The sequence below is a fragment of the Catharus ustulatus genome, chromosome 31 (assembly GCF_009819885.2).
Source record: "Catharus ustulatus isolate bCatUst1 chromosome 31, bCatUst1.pri.v2, whole genome shotgun sequence".
Classification (NCBI taxonomy): domain Eukaryota; kingdom Metazoa; phylum Chordata; class Aves; order Passeriformes; family Turdidae; genus Catharus; species Catharus ustulatus.
The window spans coordinates 424,414-446,779 of record NC_046251.1 but is presented as its reverse complement, the minus strand read 5'-3'; the positions used below and the strand labels follow the sequence as shown (position 1 = coordinate 446,779).

Genomic DNA, 22,366 nt, shown 5'->3' with positions numbered 1-22,366 from the left:
TTTTTCCCCGCCCCCAAAATCGCGATTTTTCACCTTTTTTTGCTTTTTTTTTTCCCCCCCTCCAGAATTTTGTGCGTTTGGAGGGGGGAAAATCTCAATTTTTTTTTTTTTTTTTTTAATTTTTTGTGTTTTTTGCCCTCAAAACCCCCCCGGTTCTCCCCTTCTCCCCCACCCCAATTCCCGCACCCCGAAAACAATTAAAAATCAATTAAAAATCAATTAAAAATCAATTAGAAATTAATTAAACCCTGGAAATGGGGTGAAAAACCCGTTTTTGGAAAGTTTCCCCAGGCGAGGCCACCTGGGTTCATGCGACATGCAGATAAAAAATTAATTAAAAAATAATAAATACAATAATTAATAATCGCATAATTCATAATTACAATAATAATCATTACAATAATTGATAGTTACAATAATTAATAATTACAATCATTAAATATCAGCGGTAATTGGGGGGATTTGAGAGTTTTGGCACGCGCGGGGTTAATAAATAATAATTACAATAATTACAATAATTACAATAATTAAATAATCGCCGTCATTTATCAAGGGGTCGAGTCTGGGCACGCGCGGGGGATTAATTAATAAATATTAATTACAGTAATTAAATAATGATAATAATTGGGGGGTTGGAAGGAGAGGTCGAGTTTTGGCACGGTCGGGGATTAATAAAATAATAAAAAAATTTAAAAATTAAAAAATAAAATAATTTAAAAATAATAAAACAGTAAAAAATTAAAAATACAAATAATTTTAAAATAATAAAATAATGAAATAATGAAAATAATTAAATAATAAAATAATTAAATATTGAAAATAAAATAATAATTAAAATTAACGGGGAGACTCTTAAAAAGGGGTCGAGTTTTGGCACGTAGGGGAGATTAATAAAATAATAATAATATTATTAATAATAATATGAAAATAACAGCAATAAATAGCAATAAAATTTTTTTAAAATAGTGAAAATAAAATAATAATTAAAACCAGGGGGATCTTTAAAAATTGGATGATTTTGACACCCGCAGAGGATTCAATAAAATAATAATATTAATAAATATTATAATAATAATTATTATTTTAAAATAGCAAAACCAGAGGGAGAATTCCTCCCCAAACCCCCAGAAAAAGGCGAAAAACCCCAAAAATCGAGATTTTTCTGTTGGAATCTCTCAACAATGCCGATTTTTGGGCTGGAAAATTCCCATTTTTCCTTAAAACCCGGGCGGGAAAATCCGAATTTGTGGTAAAACCCGGGCGGGAAAATCCGGGTTTTTCGAAAATCCGAATTTTTGGTTCCAACATGGCGTGAAAATCCGAATTTTTCGAATTTTTGGTTCTAACCCGAGCTGAAAATTGGAATTTTCCCTTCCAACCTGGGTAGAAAATCCCGAATTTCGGGGTAAACTCGGTCCCAACCCGGCTGAAAATCAAATTTTTGGTTCCAACCTCTCTGAAAATCGGAATTTTTGGTTCCAATCCAAAAACTCCAATTTGGTTTTAACCCGGGTATAAAACCCCCAAATTTCGGGCCAAACACGATCCCAACCCGGCTGAAAATCGGGATTTTTGGTACAAACTCGGCTAAAAATCGGATTTTTCCTTCCTATCCGGGTACAAAAATCCCGAATTTCGGGCCAAACCCGGTTCCAACCTGGCTGAAAATCGGAATTTCGGTTCCAACCCAGGTACAAAACTGGAATTTTCTGTTCCAACCAAGGTTGGAAATCGGAATTTTCGGTTCCAACCCAGGTACAAAACCGGAATTTTTGGTTCTAACCAAGGTTAAAAATCGGATTTTTCCTTACAACCCAGGCTAAAAATCGGAATTTTTCGTCCCAACCAAGGTTGAAAATCGGAATTTTTGGTTCCAACCCAGTTTAATACTGATATTTTAGTCCCCACCCGGTGCCAGCCCCGATCCCGATCCCGTCTCAGCTGCGAGATGCGCTGGGATTGGGACTGGGACTGGGATTGGGATTGGAACTGGGACTGGGACTGGGACTGGGACTGGGACTGGAACTGGGACTGGGACTGGGACTGAGACTGGGATTGGGACTGGGACTGGGACTGGGACTGGGACTGGAACTGGGACTGGGACTGGGACTGGGACTGGGACTGGGATTGGAACCGGGACTGGGACTGGGACTGGGACTGGGACTGGAACTGGGACTGGGACTGGGACTGAGACTGGGATTGGGACTGGGACTGGGACTGGGACCGAGACTGGGACTGGGGCTCGGCTTCCGGTTCCGGTTCCGGTTCCGGTTCGGGTTCGGGTTCGGGTTCGGGTTCGGGTTCGGGTTCGGGTTCGGGTTCGGGTTCGGGTTCGGTCTCGGGGCTCGGATCCCAATCTCGTCACAGCCTCGTGATGCTCTGGGGTTCGGGTTCCGGTTCGGGTCCCGGTCCCGGTTCCGGTTCGGATCCCGGTCCGGTCACAGCCTCGTGATGCTCTGGGGTTCGGGTTCGGGTTCGGATCCCGGTCCCGGTCCGGTCACAGCCGTGTGATGCTCTGCGCTTCGCTCTCGGGGTCGGGGCTGGGTTCCGGTCCCGGTTCCGGTCCCGGTCCCGGTCCGGTCACAGTCGTGTGATGCTCTGGGGTTCGGTGTCGCTCTCGGGGCTGGGTTCCGGTTCGGGTCCCGGTTCCGGTTCGGTGCCGGTCCGGTCACAGCCGTGTGATGCTCTGGGGGTCGGGGCTGGGGTCGGGTCCCGGTTCCGGTTCGGGTCCCGGTCCCGGTCCCGGTCCGGTCACAGCCGTGTGATGCTCTGCGGTTCGGGGTCGCTCTGGGGTTCGGGTCCCAGTTCCGGTCCCGGTCCCGGTCCCGTCACAGCCGCGTGATTCTCTGGGGTTCGGTGTCGGGGTCGGGTTCCGGTTCGGGTCCCGGTTCGGGTTCCGGTTCGGGTTCCGGTTCTGGTCCCGGTCCGCTCACAGCCGTGTGATGCTCTGGGGTTCGGGGCTGGGTTCCGGTCCCGGTCCCGGTCCCGGTCCCGTCACAGCCTCTTGATGCTCTGGGGTTCGGGGTCGGGTTCGGATCCCGGTCCCGGTCCGCTCACAGCCGTGTGATGCTCTGCGGTTCGGGGCTGGGTTCGGGTCCCGGTTCCGGTCCCGGTCCCGGTCCGGTCACAGCCGTGTGATGCTCTGCGCTTCGCTCTCGGGGTCGCGCTGTGGCCGCGGCGGCTCCGCGGGCTCCGGGGGCTCCGCGGGCGCGGCCGCCGCGCGGCTCTTGGTGTTGGGTAATTTGTGATCCTTCTTCCACTTCATGCGGCGGTTCTGGAACCAGATCTTGATCTGGCGCTCCGAGAGGCTCAGGGCGTGCGCGATCTCGATCCGCCTCCGCCTCGTCAGGTAGCGGTTGTAGTGGAATTCCTTCTCCAGCTCCAGCACCTGCTGCCGCGTGTACGCCGTGCGGGAGCGCTTGGGCTCGGCCCCGGGGAACGAGGGGTTAACTGCGGGGAGAGGGGGGAAATTATAGGGGATGTAGGGGGAAATGTGGGGGAAATATGGGGGGAATTATAGAGGGGAAAAGGGGGGAAATGTGGGGGAAAAAGGGGAAAATTATAGGGGGTGTGTAGGGGGGAATGGGGGAAAATTATAGAGGGGAAAATGGGGGAAATATGGGGGAAAAGGGGAAAAATGATAGGGGAGGTGTAGGGGGAAATATGGGGGAATTATAGAGGGGTGTGGGCGGGAATGGGAGTGAATTATAGAGGGGAAAATGGGCAAAAAATATAGGGAGTGTAGGGGAAAATGGGGGAAATATGGGGGGAAAAAGGGGGGAAAGGGGAAAAATTATAGGGGAGGTGTAGGCGGGAATGGGAGGGAATTATAGAGGGGAAAATGGGGGAAATGTGGGGGAAAAGGGGAAAAAATTATAGGGGAGGTGTAGGGGAAAATGGGGGGAAATTATAGAGGGGAAAATGGGGGAAATATGGGGGGAAAGGGGAAAAATTATAGGGGGTGTGTAGGGGAAAAATGGGGGGAAAATAGGGGAAAAGGGGAAAAAAGGGGGGAAGGGGGGGAATTATAGGGGGTGTGTAGGGGGAAATATGGGGGGGAAAGGGAAAAAAATTACAGGGAAGGTGTAGGGGGAAATTGGGGAAAATATGGGGGAAAAGGGGGAAAAATTATAGGGGGTGTAGGGGGGAATGGGGGGAAATTATAGAGGGGAAAATGGGGGAAATATGGGGGACATATGGGGGAAAAGGGGAAAAATTATAGGGGGTGTCGGGGGAAGTATGGGGGAAGTATGGGGAAAAAGGGGAAAAAATTATAGGGGATGTAGGGGAAAAATGGGGGGAAATACGGGGGGGAAATGGGAGAGGAAAGGGGAAAAATTATAGGGGAGGTGTAGGGGGAAATAGGGGCGAAATGGGGGAAAAATGGGGGAAAAGGGGAAAAAAGGAGGGGAATTATAGGGGAGGTGTAGAGGGAAATATGAGGGGAAAAGGGGAAAAATTATATGGGAGGTGTAGGGGGGAAATGGGGGAAATTATATGGGAGGTGTAGGGGGAATGGGGGGAAATTATAGAGGGGGAAATGGGGGAAATGTGGGGGAAAAGGGGAAAAATTATATGGGAGGTGTAGGGGAAAAAATGAGGGAAATATGGGGAAAAAGGGGAAAAAAGGGGGGGGGAAATGGAAAAATGATAGGGGAGGTGTAGGGGGAAATATGGGGGAAAAATTATAGGGGGTGTAGGGGGGAATGGAGGGAATTATAGAGGGGAAAATGGGGGAAATATGAGGGAAAAGGGGAAAAATTATAGGGGAGGTGTAGGGGGAAAAAGGGGAAAAGGGGGAAAGGGGGGGAAGGGGGAAAAATTGAGGGGGAATTATAGGGGAAGAGGAAGGGGAGATAGGGGGGAAAGGTGGGTAAAGGGGAAAAAAAGGGGAAATTGGAGAGGGAAAGGAGGGGGAAATATGGGGGGTGTAAAGGGAAAAGGGGAAAAAATGGGGGGAAAGGGGGAAAAAAGGGGGGGAATTGGGGAAAATTATAGGGGGTGTGGGTTTAAATAGGGGAAAATTGGGGGGAAAGGGGAAAAAAAGGGGGGAAGGAGGAAAAATGGGGAGGAATTTTAGGGAAAAAGGGCAAAAAATGGGGGAAATTATAGGGGGTTGTAGGGGGAAAAGAGAAGGGAAAGGGAAAAATGGGAGGAAAGGGGAAAATGTACAGGGGGGTGTGTTAAAAAATGGGAGGGAAATGGGGAAAAATTTATAGGGGGTGTAGGGGGAAAGGGGAAAAAATGTGGCAAAATGGGGGAAAAATTCGGGAAAAATTATAAGGGGGGTGTGTTTGAATAGGGGGAAAGAGGGGGAAGGGGGAAAATTGTAAGGAGGTGAATTAAAAATTAAATAATGGGGAAAGAGGGAAAATATGGGGGAAAATTTATGGGGGTGTCGGTTAAAAATGGAGGAAAAGGGGAAAATTTATAGGGGAAAGGGGAAAAAAGAAAATATTAGGGGATATATTTAAATATATAAAATATAATATAAATAAAAAATAAATAAATAAATAAATAATAGAAATGGAAATCTAATATTATAAATATTAATGTGTATTTACATAAAGGGGGGAATTTATTTTAAAAAATTAAAAGGGGGGAAGGGTGGAAATAAAGGGGAATAAATTTTAAAATAGATATCATAAAATAAATAAATTTATATATAATATAAAATAAAATAATATTATAAATATTGCAAATACAATATTATATGTAATGTATATTTAAATAAAGGGGGAAAAATCGGGTTAAAGAAAAAAAAGAAAAAGAGATTTACAGGAAAAAGAAAAAACAGGCAAAAAAATCAGGTTAATGTTAAAAAAGCGAGATGGAAATAAAATAAAATAAAATAAAATAAAATAAAATAAAACAAAATAAAACAATTTAAATAAAACAACATAAAATAAAGTAAAAGAAAATAAAAGAAAATTTAAAACAATTAAAAAATAAAATACGATAAAAAATAAAATAAAACATTAAAAAGAAATAAAATAAGGGAAAGGAGAAGAAAACTCAAGGGGCAAAAAGCCAAAATAAATAAATTAAAAATTAAAAAAGGAAGGGAAGGAGAAGCAGAAGAGAAAAAAACGCACAACAAAATAATTTTTAAAAAATTTAAAAATTAAAGGAAGGGAAGGAGAAAGAGAAGAAACTCAAGGGATAAAAAAACCGGAAAAAATAAAATTAAATTTAAAAATAAAAAACCCCAAACCAGCCCAGAAAAAATCCCGGGTGGGGAAGAAACGGCAGAGAAAGGAAAGAACCGAAATAAAGAATAAAAAACCGAAATAAAGAATCTTAAAAACCCAAATAAATAATTAAAAACCCAAATAAAGAATAAAAAACCAAAATAAACAATAAAAAACCAAAATAGAAATTTTTAAAAAGCAATAAAAACCTAAAATAAGCCTTAAAAGACCAAAATAAGCATATAAAATCCAAAATAAACAATAAAAAACTAAAACCACAAAAATCCAAAATAAGCAATAAAAAACCAGAATTAACCATAAAAAACTCAAAATTAACCATAAAAAGAACCGCAAATAAGCCATAAAAAACTCAAAAAAAGCCATAAAATTCAAATTAACCATAAAAAACCCAAAATAATCCATAAAAAAATCAAAATAAGCCATAAATAACCCAAATCAATCATAAAAAACCAAATTAACCGTAAGTAAATCCCAAAATAAACAATAAAAATCTGAAATAAGCCTTGAAAAATCCAAATAAGCCATAAAAATCCAAATAAACCAAAAAACCCCAAAATAATTCGTAAAAACCCCCAAAATATTCCATAAAAAATGAAAATAAACCACAAAAAACCCCAAATAATAAAAAAATCCCAAAATAATCCAATAAAAAACCAAAATAAGCCACAAAACCCCCAAAATATTCAATAAAAAATCCAATTAACCATAAAAAACCCAAAATAAAGAATTAAAAAAAAGGAATAATCCATTAAAAACCTCCAAAATATTCCATAAAAATAAAAATAAGCCATTAAAAAACCACAGTAATAAAAAAAACCCCAAAATAAACCATAAAACCCCCAAAATAATGCATAAAAAATCAAATTAACCGTAAAAATTCAAAACATAAACAATAAAAAAACAAAATAATCCGTAAAACCCCCAAAATATTCCATAAAAAATCCAATTAACCATAAAAACCCCAAAATAAACAATAAAAAAATAAAAATAATCCATAAAACCTCAAAATTCACCATAAAAAACTCAAAATAAACAATAAAACCCCGAACTAATCCATAAAAATTCGGATTTCCCATAAAAACCCCGGGCTGTGAAATTTGAATTATTGATGGCCCGGGGAAAAGAAATAAAATTAATGAGGGGTTTAATTGGGATTAATTAGCGCTGGGGGGAAAAATAAATTTAAAAGTTAAAAAGGGAAGGAAAAAAAATAAAATAAACGCAAAAAAAGCGGAAAAAATTCAATTTAAAAGTGAAAAGGGAGGGGAAAAAAGAGAAATTGATGCAAAAAAGGAAGAAAAATTAAATTTAAAAAATAAAGGAGGGAAAAAGGAGAAATCAGTATTGAAAAAAGTGGAAAATTTTAAATTAAAAAGTGAAAAAAGGAGGGAAAAAAGAGAAATCAGCACAAAAAAAGAAGGAAAAATTGAATTTAAAAAATAAAAAAGGGAGGGGAGGAGAAGCGCAATCAACACAAAAAAAAAGGGAAAAATAAAATTAAAAATAATTTCAAAGGAAGGAAAGGAGAAAAATGAAGAAAACTCCAAGGATAAAAAATAGCGGAAAAAATTAAAATGAAATAAAATAAAATAAAATAAAATAAAATAAAATAAAATAAAATAAAATAAAATAAAATAAAATAAAAATAAATAAAGGAAAGGAGAAGGAGAAGAAAAGTCAAGGGATTAAAAAATCGGGGAAAATAAATAAATAAAAATTAAATAAAATAGAAATAAATTAAATAAAGGAAAGGGGAAGGGGAAGAAACTCAAAGGGCAAAAATAGCAGAAAAAAATAAATTAAAATAAAGAAATTTAAAATAAATAAAGGAAGGAAAGGATGAGGAGAAAACTCAAAGGATAAAAAATAGCAGAAATAAAATAAATAAATTTAAGAAAATAAAAATAAAGGAAAGGAGAAGGAGAAGCGAACTCAAAGGATAAAAATAGCGGGGGGAAAATAAATAAAAGAAAAATTAATAAAATCAAAATGAATAAAATAAAAAGAAATTTTAAAAAAAGAAATAAAATAAAGGTAAATAAAATTTTAAAAATAAAATAAAGATAAACGAAGTAAAAATAAATGAAATAAAAATAAATAAAATAAAGGGGAATGAGACACAAACTCGCCGGATAAAAAAATGGAAAAAAATAATTAAATTTAAAAATAAAAAACCAAACCAGTCCAGAGAAAATCCCGGGTGGGAAGAAACGGCAGAGAAAGGAAAGAGCCGAAAATAAAGAATAAAAAACCGAAATAAAGAATAAAAAACCGAAATAAAGAATAAAAAACCGAAATAAAGAATTAAAAAACAGAAATAAAGAATTAAAAAACAGAAATAAAGAATAAAAAACCGAAATAAAGAATAAAAAACTGAAATAAAGAATTAAAAAACAGAAATAAAGAATATAAAATCCCAAATTTACCATAAAACCCAAAACAAGCCATTAAAAAAAACAGAACTAAACCATCAAACCCCAAAGAAACAATAAAAAAAATTTACCATAAAACCCAAAATAAACCATAAAAAAACTCAGAACGAAGCCATAAAACCCCAAAATAAAGAATAAAAAACCCAAATTACCACCAAAAAAAACCCAAAATAAAGAATAAAAACCAGAACTAAGCCATAAACCCCAAAATAAACATTTAAAAAAATCAAATTTACCATAAAAAACTTAAAATAAAGAATAAAATCCGGACTCGAGTCATAAACCCCAAATGAACCGGAACAGCCCCGGCCGTGAAATGATCGCGGCACGGCCAGGACCGGGACTAACTAAACCCGGGACTAAACCGGGACTGAACCGGGACTAAACGGGGACAGAAACCGGGACAGAACCGGGATTAAACCGGGACTAAACCGGGACTGAACAGGGACAGAAACCGGGACTGAATCCAGGACTAAACCGGGACTGAAACCGGGACTAAACCGGGATTGAAACCGGGACTGAACTGGGACTGAAACCGCGTTTAATTCCCGATTTAATTCCCGATTTAATTCCCATTTTAATTCCCGCTTTAAATCCCGGTTTTAGTCCCGCCTTAATTCCGCCTTTAATCAATTCCCGGTTTAATTCCCGGTTCAATTCCCGGTTTGAATCCCGCTTTAATTCCCGGTTTAATTCCTGGTTCAATTCCGCGTTTAATTCCCGATTTAATTCCCGCTTTAATTCCGCCTTTAATTAATTCCCGGTTCAATTCCCGGTTTTATTCCGGGTCTAATTCCCGTTTTAATTCCCGGTTTAATTTAATTCCCGGTTTAATTTCGGGTTCAGTTCCCGATTTAATTTCCCCCTTTAAATCCGGGTTTAATTCAATTCCGTGTTTAATTCCCGCTTTAATTCAATTCCCGGTTTAAACCCGGGTTTAATTCGCGCTTTAATTCCCGCTCCAATCCCGGGTTTAATTAAATTCCCCGTTTAAATCCCGGGTTTAATTCCCGCTTTAATCCCAGCTCGGGTCGTAAATCCCGAGTCAGAAAAAAAAAAAAAGTCCCGAGAGGAGAGGATGGAAATTTAAAAAAAAAAATAAATTCGATTTGGGGAGAAAAAGGGGATTTTTGGGAGGAAAAATGGAATTTTGGGGGGAAAAAAGAGATTTTTGGGTGGGGAATTAAGTTATTTTTAGGGGGGTGGTGCGTGGAAATGAAGCGATTTTTAGTGGGGATGAAAAGTTATTTTTGGTGGGAATAAAGTTATTTTTTGGGGAAAAAGTTATTTTTAGTAGGGAAATAAAGTTACTTTTGGGGAATAAAGGTTTTTTTTGGGAAATAAAGTTATTTTGGGGGGAATAAATTTATTTTTGCAGAGTTAAAGTCGGTTTTAGTGGAAGAAAAAAGTTCTTTTTTAGGGGAAATAAAGTTATTTTAGTGGGGATATAAAGTTATTTTTAGTGGGGATTTTGTGGGAAATTAATTTCTTTTTAGTGGAGAAATAAAGTTATTTTTTTATGGGGCAATAAACTTATTTTGGGGGAGGAATAAAGTTATTTTTAAGTGGATAAAGTTGTTTTTTGAGGGAATAAAGTTATTTTTTGTGGGAATGGTGCAGGAAAAGTTTAGTGGGAAATAAAGTTATTTCTGGGGGGAAAATAAAGTTATTTTTAGTGAGGAAATAAAGTTATTTTTTAGTGGGAATAAAGTTGCTTTTAGTGGGGACAGGGAAGGAAAATAAAGTGAATTTTTAACCGAGAACAGAGTGAGGAAAAACAGGGACAGAGGGGGGGAAAAAAGCGAATTTTGGTGATTACAGGGACAGGGGAAACAAAATAAAGTTAATTTTTAATAGAGGACACAGTGAGGAGAATGAAGTGAATAAAGTGAAAATAAAGTCAAAATAAAGTCAAAATAAAGTCAAAATAAAGTCAAAATAAAGTGAATTTTGGTGATTTTGGTGCGGGATAACAGGCACAGAGGGAACCAAAATAAAGTGAATTTTTAGAGGGAAATCAGGCGCGAAAGAGGCGAAATAAAGTGAATTTTTAACAGAATAAAGTGAATTTTAAACAGAGAACAAAGTGAGGATGGTGAGGGAATTCAGGGGCGGAGGAGGGGAAAATAAAGCGAATTTTGGTGATTTTGGTGCAGAAAATCCGGCACACAGGAGGTGACAATAAACTGAATTTTTAACAGAGAACAAAGTGAGGATAGTGAGGAAAATGAAGCACAGAGGAGGTGAAATAAAGTGAATTTTAACAGAGAATAAAGTGAATTTTTAACAGAATAAAGTGAATTTTTAACAGAGAACAAAGTGAATTTTTAACAGAGAACAAAGTGAGGATGATGAGGGAAATCAGGCACACAGGAGAAGAAATAAAGTGAATTTTTAGAGATGAAGATGAGGAGGGAAATCAGGGACACGGGGGGTGACAATAAAGTGAATTTTGGTGACAGAAATCAGGGACAGAGATCAAATAAAGCGAATTTCGGTGATGATGAGGAGGAAAATCAGATACAGAGATGAAGTAAAGTGAATTTTGGTGATGATGATGATGAGGAAAATCAGACACAGAGGAGGTGAAATAAAGTGAGTTTTGGTGACGATGATGATGGAAATCGGGGACAGAGATGAAATAAACTGAGTTTTGGTGGTGGTGATGATGATTATGATGAGGATGATGATGGAAATTGGGCACAGGTATGAAGTAACGCGAATTTCGGTGATGATGATGACGGAAATCAAGCACAGAGATGAAATAAAGTGAGTTTTGGTGGTAGTGATGATGGAAATCAGGGACAGAGATCAATGAAGTGAGTTTTGATGATGATGGTGATCAGACACAGAGATGAAGTAACGCGAATTTCGGTGATGAAGATGAGGGAAATCAGACACAGATGAAATCAAGTGAGTTTTGATGATGAAGATGATGGAAATGAAGCACAGAGATGAAGTAACGCGAATTTTGCTGATGAAGATGATGGAAATCAGGGACAGAGAGGAAGTAAAGTGAATTTCTGTGACGGTGATGATGGGAATCAGGCACAGAGATGAAGTAACGCGAATTTTGTTGATGAAGATGATGAAGATCGGGCACAGAGATGAAGTAAAGTGGATTTCAGTGATGAAGACGATGGAAATCAGACACAGAGATGAAGTAAAGTGGATTTTGATGATGAAGATGACGGAAATGAAGCACAGAGATGAAGTAACGCGAATTTCGGTGATGAAGATGATGAAGATCGGGCACAGAGATGAAGTAAAGTGGATTTTGATGATGAAACTGAGGGAAATCAGACACAGAGATGAAGTAACGCGAATTTCAGTGATGAAGATGACGGAAATGAAGCACAGAGATGAAGTAACGCAAATTTTGGTGATGAAGATGAGGGAGATCAGGGACAGAGAGCAAGTAAAGTGAATTTCGGTGATGAAGATGAGGGAAATCAGACACAGAGATGAAATAAAGTGAGCTTTGATGATGAAGATGATGGAAATGAAGCACAGAGATGAAGTAACGCGAATTTCGGCGCCGCGGATCTCCCGAACCGCCCCAAACCCAACTCCTCACACCCCTCCCTCCCAGCACCGCCAACCCCCAAACTTTTCACCCCCAAAACCCCCCAAAAAAAAACCCCAAAATTCCCCTCCCTACCGGTGCTGACGTGGATTTTCTTCATCCACGGATAAACCACGGGCGCTTTGGGCTCGGCGCACGCGGCCGGACCCGGCTCGCAGAGCTGCGGCTTCTCCAGCTGCTGCCTCCCTCCTCCTCCTCCTCCTCCTCCTCCTCCTCCTCCTCCTCCACCTCCTCCTCCTCCTCCTCCTCCTCCTCCTCTTCCTCCCGCCGCCCTGCGGAGCGCCCCGCAGTCCCCGAACGCCCCGAACACCTCGGGGTGCTGCGGGAAGAAGGTGCCGTGCTCGGGGATGTAATCGCTCTGCGAGTACTCCTCGCACGGGGGGAATTTCGGGTCGATGTAGCTCGAGTCCATCAAATAAGAGCTCATGATCATTAATTTCTGGAGTGGAAAAAAAATATAATTTTTCTCGCGCCCCCGTGTCGTTTTTTCTGCTCCATAAAGTCCCTCCCTCCTCCTCCTCGCCGCGAAGTTTTGGTCGCCATGTGACGAGCGCGGCCAATCGCGCCCCGGGCGGGCGAGCCCCGGATCAGGAACCCAAAGAGGAGCAAAATTCACCCAAAAAGGGCGGGGGGACACGGGGGAAGGGGGGAGGGGAGGGAGGGGAGAGGGGGGGAGGGGAGGGAAAGGGGAGGGGGAGAAGGGAGGGAGGATTGGGTAAAAATCACCCAAATTGGGATGGGAAAAAGGGAACTGAGGTGGTGGAGAAAAGAGAAAATTTCATAGAATTCACCCAAAATGGGATGGGACTGTGAGCGGAGAGCTCAGATCATGGGTAAGGGAGTAAAAATTCTGTAAAATTCACCCAAATTGTGATGGGAGGGAAAAAGGGAACTGAGATCGTGGCGAAAAGAGAGAAAATTCTGTAAAATTCACCTAAATTGTGATGGGAGGGAAAAAGGGAACTGAGATCGTGGAGAAAAGAGAGTAAATTCTGTAAAAATCACCCGAATTGGGATGGGAAAAAGGGAACTGAGGTGGTGGAGAAAAGAGAGAAAATTGTATGAGATTCACCCAAATTGGGATGGGAAATGGTGGAGGGGGAGGGCAGGGGGAGAAGGGAGGGAGGATTGGGTAAAAATCACCCAAATTGGGATGGGAGGGTGAAAGGGAACTCAGATCGTGGAGAAAAGAGAGAAAATTCCGTAAAAATCACCCAAATTGGGATGGGAAACAGTGGAGGGGGAGGGGAGGGGGAAAAGGAACTCAGGTCGTGGAGAAAACAGAAAATTCCATGAAATTCACCCAAAATGGGATGGGAGGGTGAAGGGAGTGCAAAATGTAACTCAGGTCATGGGTAAGGGAGTGAAAACTCGGTAAAATTCCCGCAAATTGTGGTGGGACGGAAAAAGGGAGCTGAGGTGGTGGAAAAAAGAGAAAATTCCATAAAATTCACCCCAAATGGGATGGGGAATGGTGGAGGGGGAGGGGAGAGCTCAGTCCATACATAAATGAACAAAATTCCGTAAAATTCACCCAAATTTTTATGGAGATTGATGGGAGAGAGATGGAGCGAAAATTCCGTAAAATTCCCCCAAATTGTGGTGGGAGGGCAAAAGGCCACGGAGAAAAGAGAGAAAATTCCGTGAAATTCACCCAAAATGGGACGGGGAACGGTGGGAGCGTGAGGGGAGAACTCAGGTCATGGGTAAGGGAGTGGAAATTCCGTAAAATTCACCCAAATTTTTATGGGGAGCGATGGGAGGGCAGAATGTAACTGAGGTCATGGATAAAAGAGAGAAAATTCCATTAAATTCACCCAAATTGGAATGGGAGGGCAAAAGGGAACTCGGGTGGTGGAGAAAAGAGAGAAAATTCCGTGAAATTCCCCAAATTTTGGTTGGAAACAGCAGGCGGGTGAGGGGAGAGTTCAGGTCATGGAAAAAGAAAATTCCTTAAAATTCCCCCAAATTGTGGTGGGAGGGCAAAAGGCCACGGAGAAAAGAGAAAATTCCATGAAATTCACCCAAAATGGGACGGGGAACGGTGGGAGGGTGAGGGCAGAGCTCAGGTCATGGGTAAGGGAGTGAAAATTCCGTAAAATTCACCCAAATTTTTATGGGAAGTGATGGGAGAGATGGGTGGGGGATTTTGGGGTGGGACACCACGGGGGACCCGCTGTGGGTCCCTTTTTGGGGTGGCTTTGGGATGGTTTGGGTGGATTTGGGGCGAGTTTGGGGTGGTTTGGTGTCAGTTTGGGATGGATTTGGGATGGATTTGGGAAGGTTTGGGATGGATTTGGGGAGTTTAGGGTGGTTTGGGTGGATTTGGGGTGAATTTGGGGTGTTTTGGGGGTGGTTTGGTGTCAGTTTGGGATGGATTTGGGAAGGTTTGGGATGGATTTGGGGTGATTTGGGGAGTTTGGGGTGGCTTTGGGATGGTTTGGGATGGTTTGGGGTGAGTTTGGGGTGTTTGGGGGTGGTTTAGGTGGATTTGGGGTGAGTTTGGGGTGTTCTGGGGGTGGTTTGGTGTCAGTTTGGGATGGATTTGGGAAGGTTTGGGGAGACTTTGGGGTGGTTTGGGGAGTTTGGGATGGTTTGGGTGGATTTGGGGTGAGTTTGGGGTGTTTTGGGGTGGTTTGGTGTCAGTTTGGGATGGATTTGGGAAGGTTTGGGGAGTTTGGGATGGTTTGGGATTGGTTTAGTGCGAGTTTGGGGAGGTTTGGGGATATTTTTGGAGCGATTTTGGGCGCTTTGGGATGACTTGAGAGGGGTTTGGGGTCGCTTTAGGATGGTTTGGTGTCAGTTTGGGGCCTGGGGATGGATTTGGGGTGGATTTGGGATATTTGAGGTGGATTTGGGATGGATTTGGGAAGGTTTGGGATGGGTTTGGGGTGGATTTGGGGAGTTTGGGATGGTTTGGGTGGATTTGGGGTGAGTTTGGGGAGGTTTGGGGTGGTTTGGTGTCAGTTTGGGATGGATTTGGGAAGGTTTGGGAAGGTTTGGGAAGGATTTGGGGAGTTTGGGATGGTTTGGGTGGATTTGGGGCGAGTTTGGGGTGGTTTGGGGGTGGTTTGGTGTCAGTTTGGGATGGATTTGGGATGGATTTGGGAAGGTTTGGGATGGATTTGGGGTGAGTTTGGGATGGTTTGGGATGGTTTGGTGTCAGTTTGGGATGGATTTGGGATGGTTTGGGATGGATTTGGGATGGATTTGGGAAGGTTTGGGGTGGCTTTGGGGTGGTTTGGGGAGTTTAGGATGGTTTGGGATGGTTTGGGATTGGTTTAGTGTGAGTTTGGGATGGTTTGGGGATATTTTTTGGAGCGATTTCGGGCGCTTTGGGATGACTTGAGAGGGGTTTGGGGTCGCTTTAGGGTGGTTTGGTGTCAGTTCGGGGCCTGGGGATGGATTTGGGATGGATTTGGGATATTTGAGGTGGATTTGGGATGGATTTGGGAAGGTTTGGGGTGGTTTTGGGGTGGTTTGGGGAGTTTGGGGTGGATTTGGGATGGATTTGGGATTGGTTTAGTGCCAGTTTGGGGAGGTTTGGGGATATTTTTGGAGCGATTTCGGGCGCTTTGGGATGACTTGAGGCGAGTTTGGGGTGGTTTGGGATTTGGGATGCTTAGGGTGAGTTTGGGAAGGTTTGGGGTGGCTTTGGGATGGTTTAGTGTCAGTTTGGGGTGAGTTTGGGATGGTTTTGGGACGAATTTGAGTGGATTTGGGATAGTTTAGTGTCAGTTTGGGATGGTTTGGGTGGATTTGGGGTGAGTTTTTGGGATGTTTTGGGGAGGTTTGGGATGTTCTTGAAGCGATTTCGGGCGCCTTGGGATGACTTGAGGCGGGTTTGGGGTGGTTTGGGGTTTGGGATGGTCTGGGATGGTTTAGGGTGGGTTTGGGATGGATTTGGGGTGGATTGGGGGAGGTTTGAGGTGGTTTTAGGGTGCGTTGAGAGGCTTTGGGGTGGTTTACTGTCAATTTGGGGAGGTTTGGGGGCAGATTTGGGGTGGTTTGGGGTGAGTTTGGGTGGATTTGGGACGGTTTTAGGGAGCTTTGAGAGGCTTTGGGGTGGTTTAGTGCCAGTTTGGGGAGGTTTGGGATGGATTTGGGGTGGTTTGGGGTGAGTTCGGGGAGGTTTAGGACATTTTGGGATGGTTTAGTGCGAGTTTGGGGAGGTTTTGGGGTCAGTTTGGGGTGGCTTTGGGATGGTTAATGTGAGTTTGGGGAGGTTTAGGATGTTTTAGGGGTGTTTTGGGCTTAGTTTGGGGTGGTTTTAGGGTGGTTCGTGTGAATTTGGGTGGATTTGGGGTGGTTTGGGATTGGTTTAGTGCCAGTTTGGGATGATTTGGGGGCAGATTTGGGATGGATTGGGGTGGATTCGGGGCGGTTTAGGATGTTTTGGGGTGGTTAATGCGAGTTTGGGTTGGATTTGTGGTGGTTTGGGATTGGTTTAGTGCGAGTTTCGGGAGGTTTGGGATGGATTTGGGTTGGATTTGGGGTGGTTTGGGATGGTTTATTCTGAATTTGGGGTGGATTTGGGGTGGTTTGGGGTGGTTTAGTGCGAGTTTGGGGTGGATTCGAGGTGTTTGGGGTGGATTTGGGGAGGTTTGGGATATTTTAGGGTGCGTTGAGAAACTTTGGGGTGGGTTTGGGACCTTTTTTGGGTGGTGTGGGGTGGATTTGGGGTGGTTTAGTATTAATTTGGGATGGATTCGAGGTGTTTGGGGTGATTTGGGATGGCTTTAGGGTGGTTTGGGATTTGTTTGGGGTGAGTTTGGGATGGATTTGGGATGTTTGGGATGTTTGGGGTGGATTTGGGATGGATTTGGGATATTTTTGGAGCGATTTCGGACACTTTGGGATGGCTTGAGGAGGATTTGGGGTCACTTTAGGGTGGTTTGGTGTCAGTTTGGGGCCTGGGGATGGATTTGGGGTCGATTTGGGATGGTTTGGGATATCTGAGGTGGATTTGGGATATTTGGGATGATTTGGGATGGGTTTGGGGTCAATTTGGGATGGATTTGGGTGGGTTTGGGATGGATTTGGGATGTTTGGGATGTTTGGGGTGGATTTGGGATGGATTTGGGATATTTTTTGAACGATTTCGGACACTTTGGGATGGCTTGAGGCGGATTTGGGGTCACTTTAGGGTGATTTGGTGTCAGTTCGGGGCTTGGGGATGGATTTGGGGTCGATTTGGGATATTTGAGGTGGATTTGGGATATTTGGGATATTTGGGATATTTGGGATGGATTTGAGGTGAATTTGGGTGGATTTGGGATATTTGAGGTGGATTTGGGATATTTGGGATATTTGGGATGGTTTGGGATGGGTTTGGGATGGATTTGGGATGGTTTGGGATATTTGAGGTGGATTTGGGATATTTGGGATATTTGGGATATTTGGGATGGGTTTGGGATGGATTTGGGATGGTTTGGGATATTTGAGGTGGATTTATGGGGATTTTGGATATTTGGGGTCGGTTTAGGATATTTGGGATGAATTTGGGATCCTTTCAGGAAATTTTGGGGCATTTTTGGTGTTTCCGGGGCGCTTTTGGTGTGACTTTGTTTATTTTGGGGCTCTTTCGAAGCTTTTGGAGAATTTTGGGATATTTTGGGATATTTTGAGGCACTTTTGACCCTTTTAGGACACCACAACCCCAAAACTCCAAATTTCCCCAATTTCCACCAAAATCCAACCAAAAAAACTCCAACAAATCGAATTTTTTGGGGACGTTTTGGGATTTTTGGGGGATTTTTAAAAACTTTTTTGGGGGGATTTTTGAGGATTTTTTTTGAGAGGATTTTTTTTATTTTTGGGGGAATTTTTTGAGACATTTGGGGAGGATTTTTCAGGGATTTTTTTGGAGATTTTTGGGGGGATTTTTTGGGATTTTGGGGGAATTTTGGGGGGATTTTTTTGGGACTTTTTAAAAATTTTATTTGGATTTTCTGGGGGGATATTTTTATTTTTTGGGGATTTTTTTTTAATTTTGGGGTCGATTTTGGGGGATTTTTTTTACTGTTGGGGATTTGTTGGGGAGGATTTTTGGGGACTTTTCCTTTATTTTTTGGGATTATTTTTTTAATTTTGTGGGGATTTTTGGGGACAATTTTTCGGATTTTTTCGGATTTTTTCCCCCCCGATCTTCGGGCTCTCCCCTCCTTAAAAAAATCCCAAAAAAACCCAAATAAAAAAAATAATAAAAAACCACAAATAAACCCCTGCAAACTCCTTTTGCCATATTTCACTCTCTAACAACAAAAGCGCCGCCGGAATTCCCAGCTCATGTTTTATTTATCAGCCCCGGCTCCGGGGCCACTCGTTCCCGGATTTTTATGGGGTGGGAAAAGTCACAAATCAGCCCCGGGAGCTCTTTGTGCTCCGGGAGCGCGGCTCGGAAAATTCAAATGGAAATGGGATTTTATTGCCAGGTTTTAGGGATTTAAATTTTTAAAAAAATCAGAATAAAAATGGGAATTTATTCCGATTTTTTTTTGGTTTAATTAAAATGAAAATGGGATTTTATTCCGATTTTTTTTTGGTTTAATTAAAATGAAAATGAGATTTTATTCCGAGTTTTTTGGGGGTTTAAATTTTAAAAAATAAAATTAAAATGGGATTTTATTCCGATTTTTTTTTTGGTTTAATTAAAATGAAAATGGGATTTTATTCTGAGTTTTTTTAGGGGTTTAAATTAAAAATAAATAAAATTAAAATGGGATTTTATTCCGATTTTTTTGGTAAAAAAAGAAAAAAAATCAGAATGACAATAGGATTTTATTCGGATTTTTGGGGGCTTAAATTAAAAAAAAAATAAAATGGGATTTTATTCCGACTTTTTGTTTTTTAAAAAAATGAAAAAAAAAATAGAATAAAAATGTGATTTTTATTGCCAAATTTTGGGATTCAAATTATAAAAAATTAAAATAAAAATGGGATTTTAGTCCGATTTTTTTTTAAATTTAAATTATAAAATATTCAAATGAAAATTTGATTTTATTCCGAATTTTTTGGGTTTATTTTCCCCGATTTTGGGGCATTTTCTCCCCCAGAATTTGGGGCATTCCCCCCCAACCCGGATTTGGATTTTTCCCCCTGAATTTTGGGTTGATTTTCCCCGAATTTTGGGTTTGTTCTCCCCGGATTTGGGGCTTTTATTCCCTCCTGGATTTGGGATTTCTTTGCCCTGAATTCGGGGATTTTTTCACCCCAAAATTTGATTTTTTATTCCCTTTAATTTGGGATTTTCCCCCCTGAATTTGGGGATTTCCCCCCATGATTTAGGATTTTTTTTCCCAGAATTTTGTGTTTTTTTCCCCTCTGGATTTGGGGATTTTCCCCCAGAATTTGGGATTTATTTTCCCTAAATTTGGGGTTTTTTCCCCTTGAATTTGGGACGTTTGGGTTTTTAATTTGGGAGGGATTTGGGGATTTTTGGAGGGGGTTTGGTGGGATTTTCTGAGGTTTTTTGGGGGGATTTTGAGGTTTCTTTAGGGGGATTTTGGGGTTTTTTGGGGATTTTTTTGGGTTTTTTGGTGCAGTTTCTCTCAGATAATCACGAATTTCCGGCGTCTCTCTGAAATCACAAATCCCGGAATTCCAGGCAGGAATCTAGGGGGAAAAAATGAGATTTTTGGGGGGAAAATCAGTTTAAAAACCCCAAAAAATCATGGAAAAAAACCCCAAAAATCAGGGGAAAAAACCCCAAAAATTAGGAAAAAAATTCCCATAATCAGAGAAAAAAATCCCCCAAAAACTCAGTAAAACCCCCCCAAAAATCAGTAAAAAAACCCCCAAAAAAAGTTAAACCCCCCCTAAAATCACTAAAAATATTTTTCAAAAATCAGAAAAAAGTCCCAAAAAATCAATTTAAAAACCAAAAAATCAGTAAAAAAACCCCCCAAAAAATCACTTAAAAGACCCAAAAAAATCAGTTTAAAAAAACCCAAAAAATCCCTAAAAACCCCAAATTCCCCCCAAAAATCCGAATTTCTTTTCCTTGTGGGGAGGAGCAGCCCCAGGGGTTCGGGTTTTTTTCTTTGAGGACAAAAGCGATTTTTTGTTGGGTTTTTTGTTGGTTTTTTGGGAGATTTTTGTTGTTTTATTTTGTTTTATTTTGGTTTTTTTCGCCTCCTTTGTCCTCGCCTCTTCATTTCCATCCTGACCGCGCCGTGACCCTGCCACGACAAAAAAAAACCCAAAAAATTTGAATTTTGAACCCCTCGGGAGGCTCCGAATTCCCGGGAATTCAGGGGGAAAAAAACCCCAAAAAATTCCGAATAAACCCCAAAAATTCCTCCGCGATTTCCTGGGGTTTTCCCCTAAAAAAAGAGCAAAAATCGGTAAAAAATCGAATTTTTTAAAGGTTTTTTTTAACCCCTCGGGGTCATTAATTCATTTAAATTTTTTTAGGTTTTTTTCTCTTATTTTCCTTTTTTTTATCTTTTCCTTCCCCCTTTTTTGGTCTCTCTTTTCCTTCTTTTTTTCACTTTTTTTCTCTTTTTCTCCCCCCATTTTTGCCTTTTTTCCTTTTTTTTTGGTAATTTCTCATTTTTTGTCCCTTCCCTCTGCTTTTAAATCAATTTTCCCGTTTTTTGCTTTTTTTCCTCTTTTTAAATCCCTTTTTAATCTCTTTTTTGATCCCTTTCTTGCTCATTTTTTGATCCCCTTTTTGCAATTTTTCTCTCTTTTTTTCACCTTTTTAAATCAATTTTCCTTTTTTCTCTCTTTTCCCTCTTTTCCCAATTTTTGTCTTTATTTCTCTCTTTTCGTGTCCTTTTTTTCCCTTTTTTCCCTTTTTTCCCCTTTTTCCCTTTTTTCCCCTTCCCTGCCGAACCGAATCTTCCTGGAAAAAAAAAAAAGAAAAATGAATAAAAAATAATTTTTAAGAATCGCTTTCAAAGCCGCTCAAACCCAATAAAAATCACCCAAAAATCGCTAAAAACGAGAAAATAAAAGAAAATAAAAATGCACCAAAATCACTGAAAATAACAAAGAAAAATTCGCTTTAAAATCACTAAAAAAAGCAACAAAAAAACAGAAAAAAACCCCTAAAAATAACTGAAAAATCCATTTAAAACCACTAAAACCCACATAAAAATAACCATAAAAAACAATAAAACAGCACTAAAAATATTCACTAAAACACCACTGAAAACAGAGAAAAATTACTTTTAAAAACCTTTAAAAATAAGGAAAAAAAATCACAAAAATCCCTAAAAATAAGAAAAAAAATCCTAATAAACCCCACCTAAAATTCACTAAAAAAAACACTTTAAAAAATACTAAAATACCCTAAAAATGCTTTAAAAATCCTAAAAATACTCCACTAAAAAAACCCACTTAAAAATAACCAAACCTCCAATAAAATCCCACTAAACCCCCCTAAAAATCACATAAAACCCACTAAAAAAACCCCAAAAAATCGCTTTAAAAATCCTTTAAAAGCCCCTAAAACCCCACTAAAAACCCCTTTAATAACACCTAAAAATCCACTAAAAATCTCCTTTAAATCCCAAAAAAACCCTTAAAAATTCTCTGAAAAATCCCACTAAAACCGCAGTAAAAACCCCCTAAAAATCGCTTTATACCCCCTTAAAAACCCCACTAAAAATCACTTTAAAACCACTAAAAAATCCCTTTAAAAACCACCTAAAAATCACTAAAAAACCAATTAAAAACCCCGTTTAAACACCCTCAAAAATCTCAAAAAATCCGAGTAAAAATCACTTTTTAAATCCATTAAAAACCCCGCCAAAAATCGCTTTAAAACCCCCCAAAAATCACCACAAAAATCCCTTTAGAAACCTCTGAAAAACACAAAAAATCCCCTTAAAAATCACTAAAAACCCCACTAAAAATCACTTTGGAACCACGAAAAAAAACCCTTTTAAAACCGCCTAAAAATCACTAAAAAATCACTAAAAAAACAATGAATATCCATTTTAAAAACGCCTAAAAATCACAAAAAATCCGAGTAAAAATCACTTTTAAAACCCTTTAAAAACCCCTAAAAACCGCACCAAAAATCGCTTTAAAACCTCCCAAAAATCACTTTAAAACCTTCCAAAAATCACTTTAAAACCTCCCAAAAATCGCTTTAAACCCACCAAAATTCGCTTTTCACCCCCCTA

General features: G+C 40.5%; 1 protein-coding gene across 1 annotated transcript; it reads right to left on the bottom strand.

Moving 5' to 3' along the window:
- Positions 1-3,124: 3,124 nt before the first annotated feature.
- On the bottom strand, positions 3,125-12,663 carry HOXC4 (homeobox C4). The gene is made up of 3 exons (XM_033083086.1): positions 12,499-12,663; positions 12,306-12,390; positions 3,125-3,450 (listed from the first exon to the last, which is right to left on the bottom strand). Exons 1-3 carry the CDS (start codon positions 12,661-12,663, stop codon positions 3,125-3,127), a joined length of 576 nt encoding a protein of 191 aa, XP_032938977.1.
- Between the last annotated feature and the right edge of the window lie 9,703 nt (positions 12,664-22,366).